The sequence below is a fragment of the Ceratina calcarata genome, unplaced genomic scaffold (assembly GCF_001652005.2).
Source record: "Ceratina calcarata isolate Rehan_Ccalc_2016 unplaced genomic scaffold, ASM165200v1 scaffold39.2, whole genome shotgun sequence".
NCBI lineage: Eukaryota > Metazoa > Arthropoda > Insecta > Hymenoptera > Apidae > Ceratina > Ceratina calcarata.
In genome coordinates this window covers 1,208,137-1,212,441 of record NW_017162322.1, presented here as the reverse complement: position 1 = coordinate 1,212,441, position 4,305 = coordinate 1,208,137, and the positions used below count along the sequence as shown (strand labels likewise).

General features: G+C 46.0%; 1 protein-coding gene across 1 annotated transcript in view; it reads right to left on the bottom strand.

Annotated features, from left to right (window-relative positions):
* Window positions 1-21: 21 nt before the first annotated feature.
* dati (zinc finger protein datilografo) overlaps window positions 22-4,305 on the bottom strand; it is a gene marked incomplete at its 5' end in the record, with an annotated part of 63,933 nt that continues 59,649 nt past the window's right edge. Inside the window, 7 exons of the mRNA XM_026814438.1 lie at window positions 22-44; window positions 391-544; window positions 835-1,055; window positions 1,438-1,641; window positions 2,125-2,262; window positions 2,364-2,486; window positions 2,707-2,919. Coding sequence (XP_026670239.1) covers window positions 22-44; window positions 391-544; window positions 835-1,055; window positions 1,438-1,641; window positions 2,125-2,262; window positions 2,364-2,486; window positions 2,707-2,919 — 1,076 coding nt within the window. The remainder of the gene's footprint in view (window positions 45-390; window positions 545-834; window positions 1,056-1,437; window positions 1,642-2,124; window positions 2,263-2,363; window positions 2,487-2,706; window positions 2,920-4,305) is intronic.

Here is a 4,305-nt window from a genome sequence, read left to right as displayed (position 1 = left end):
CTCACTTTAGTATCATTGATCTTAGTCGAGGGTGGTAGCGCGCGCTACGCGATACGTACTATCATACGACGATCATCGATCGAGAACAATAGATACACAGCGAAGATCGTTAAAAGAAAATAAGAAAAAACGGAGATAGTGAGCTTGAGTGTTCGCACGACGAAATTACTCACACAAGAGTTGATGGATGATTTATTTAGCTCTCATAGATAAGTTGTAATAATGTTTTCTACAATAACTGTAGGTATCGGAGCTCGGTGGTTACGCTTAAAGTATATGTATATAAATAATAGAAAAATTAGCCAGTGACGTGTGACGTGAACGGAAATTGGGACATTGACCTACTACTTTGAGTCGAGATGTACTGTGATGAAGAAATATTGAACTCACCAAGGTCTGGCGGTAATGTATCTTGCTGAGACATTTGTTGGTTCGTGTGATGTCCAGGCATGCCAGAGGTACTGCCTCCGTTATGCTGTCCTAGGTGATGTCTCACTTCTCCACTGACCGCTGAACTAGCCGCCGCCGCTGCCGCTTGCGATACCTAAACCAAACATTTGATCAACTTAATTTCGAACATTCCACAACTACTGAGTTTTGCAACTCCTTCCATTATTTTATTACCGATTTTTTTTTTATAAAACTGTGTTATTATGTACATCGTTTATTAGCCAACCAGATTTATTTCGTACGCTATTTGCATGATACTTAAAATCCTGAATAGTTCTCTATATGTCAGAGAAAAATAGAAAAAAGGAAGAATACGTTTCTGATCTTTTTTAATAAAAAGGGTTTTCCTTCCGTAATTCGTTTTAACGCGAGACAAGAACTTACAGCCAGTCTTATCGCGGCCTCGGCTTGAGAACGCAGCAACGCTTCCGCTTGGTGCATTCTGAGAGTCTGTTCTGGTCCGGTTGCTTGAACGCCCTGCTGCTGCGGCCCCGTCGATCCTTGTGCACCGCCGCTCATGTCACCATTGTTCCCCATCCTCATCGCCGCCGCCAGAGACGCCATGTCTGCTGGCGACAGGTTCTGCGACACTGAGCTTTGCAGACCTGTGAAATCATCTTCTCTCTTTTTATCAACATTCACGATCTATCGTCTTGCTAATTGATTCAGATGATTTATTAATAAAACGTGAATTAGACAAAGAAAATTTGCAATCAAGACTTAATAACTGTGTTTAATTTAAAATACGTAACAGTGAAACTTTTGGAGTTCGATGAAATTCTCGTGTGCCTGTTTTCCCCTGAACTCGTCGCTCGCAAATGAAACATTATCGACTCGGTAATAATTGGCACAAATCCGTGGTACGTATCTCCGCGCGTCTTAGATAAGAACGCTATCGACAGCCTCGAACGGGCCAAGAAGCTCGGAGCATCGCGCGCGCCCGATACTCTATCGAGCGTTCGGGAATAATAAAATCGCAAGTCTTACCCGCTTGTACGGCGGCGGCCATCACTACCATACGTTGCTGCTGCGTCTGCATATCGTCGTGGTACTGTTGCGCCGAGCCCGGTTGACTACCCGCTCGCAGCATCTCGCTGACGATCAGCTTGTTGCCGCTCGGTCCCGGCGATGCCATATTGTTGTTATTGTTATTGTTGTTGTTGTTCAGCAGACCGGTACCTGCGCAGAAGTCTGCTCACTTTAGTATCATTGATCTTAGTCGAGGGTGGTAGCGCGCGCTACGCGATACGTACTATCATACGACGATCATCGATCGAGAACAATAGATACACAGCGAAGATCGTTAAAAGAAAATAAGAAAAAACGGAGATAGTGAGCTTGAGTGTTCGCACGACGAAATTACTCACACAAGAGTTGATGGATGATTTATTTAGCTCTCATAGATAAGTTGTAATAATGTTTTCTACAATAACTGTAGGTATCGGAGCTCGGTGGTTACGCTTAAAGTATATGTATATAAATATATAAATATTTTATATATAGGTGTATAAGATGGATACATTATTTGGTGGACAAACGTATGCCGAAAGATAGGGCTCGGTACGGTGTATGCGTTAAAATCGATTACTCTCTGCGATTGGTAAAACGACACTCTAACGATTACTCCATTTGACGACCATTTGCAAGAAGACGAGGAACAAGATCGTAGCGTACCAGGTTCACTACCAGCCGACGACAATCTTCCGTTCCCGCTGCTGCTGTCCGAATGAGCCGACGGCGAAGGGCACATCGGTGGTTGTTGCAAATTCTGAGGTCCGCCGGATTGGCTTCCCAACACGCCCAGACCCGTTCCTGTACACCAGAATCATAACACGACGTTAAACGTGGTCCTCAGACGTCGCCAGCATTCGCCGATCGACGTTACGACGTTAGAACATTTTCTGGGTTCATACCTAGACTCGACGACGCGAGGATTCCCCTCTCTCGCCTCTCGGCGGCAGCGCGACTTAAAACGTACTGCGCCGCAAACTGGTGTTTCGGGTCCATCCTCATGTGCTCCATGTGACTCAACAAACCTTAACAGTAAAAGCGAGAGCGATCTCGGTTGAGTTTCTTCTCGGTTAGAAATCGGGTTTACAGAATGGAGATTCGACGTAATCGCGTGTAAACGTGAAACGATAAGTGAACCCGTCGACACGGGTAATCGGATAATTAACGAAAACGTAATGGCACGGCCGCGGTTGATGATATGTATGTATACGGGATCCGATTGATAGAGATGATTTTTATACTTACCGCTCTCATGAGTGAAGACGGCTTGGCACACCGAGCACGGCCACATCCTGAGGCTCGTGCTAAGTTGACTGGTCTCAGGATGGCAGGCCAGGTGTTTCCTGAGACTACCCTCGTTGACGTAGTGTTTTCCGCACACTGGACACGGGTGGTTGGCGGTCCGTCGCTTCGCTAGGTAAATCCCGGCAACGGAGGTTGTGCAGTCAGCGGAGGGAACAATAGGGCGACACAATTTCAAGGTCAATGCTAAGCAGGATAAAGCTTCCCAAGGAACGAAAGCCACCTCCTCCATATCATCATCATATCATCATATCATCATCACCATATCGTCATATCACCATCATCCTTATTATCATCCTTCTTCGATTCTTTTTTTTTTTTTCATCACCATTATCATCACCATCTTCATCATCATCATCATCCTCCTCCTCCATTTCCATCTCCTCCACCTTATTTCTCACGCATTCGCGTGTACACAGTGCGCGTACGTACGTCGACATTCCAGTCGACCTCGAAGGCGAAGGGAGAATCCTTGCAGACGCGGATAGCCGAGGACCAGAGGAGAGCACTGACCTCGGACGCATCGCGCGTTGCTTTCTGTATCCGTTGTTGAGGCTCCCTTTCACGAGCGAGGTCGTCGGCCCAAAAACCAAGATGCACCACGCACGTACGCGCGCTTACACGCTTATAGACGCACAAAGAAAACTTCGACGAATCTTTCTCTCTCCCTTTCTCACCGTCTCCCTTTCTCTCATCATTCTCTCGTCCCTCGCAGCCTTTCTCTCCCTTTTCCTCCCCCGGTCTGCTGTTCCTCCTTCCTTCCCTCTTTCTCAATACAGCCATTTCTTTATACTTATTAGTTCTCTTCTATTCCCCTCCGTCACTCTAGACGTTTACGTTATTATTATTATTATTATTAGTAATATTACTTTCTTCGAGGATCGAAGGGAACACCGTCTGAACCGACGGCTACGGAAAATATTTTAAACGTGGACTACGCCACTTTCTAACGTCTCTTATTACTCTGAGAAGAACACCAGGTACTGGCACTGGCTTCTCTGTTTCTACACTTATAGTTTTAGTTAGCAAAATGATGGAGGAAACGAGACACGACGCGAAAGTCGAAAAACCTCATATTTCGGCGTCACGTAAAAGAGATTCTCACTTGAGCGGCGCACCGTCCGCGCTTTTGTCGATCGTTCTTCTCTGTACGTCTATCTATACGTATTATTGTACACATACATACGGGTAGCACGTATGTATATGCCCACACACTTGACAAGAAACACGCACAAAACCTCGAAGACACCCTTTTGAAGCACCGTGTTTTATATATAGTATTATAGCGAATACGTATATGGTAGCAGTAGTAGTAGTGGTGGTAGTAGTAGTAGTGGTAGTCATGGTAGTAATAGTAGTAGTACGCAATAGTATATTAGTAGGTGAGTGCGCGAGCGCGCCAACTGCTACGTCCCCGCTTTTTCCCGTTCAGCGAAACAGTACGTGTAGTAGATGTAACGAAGAAAGTGACAGGACAATGTGTGCATATCGCCCGCGCCAAAGCAAGTTTCTCAGGTGGGGGCGGGGCGGTGAGGGGGGGCC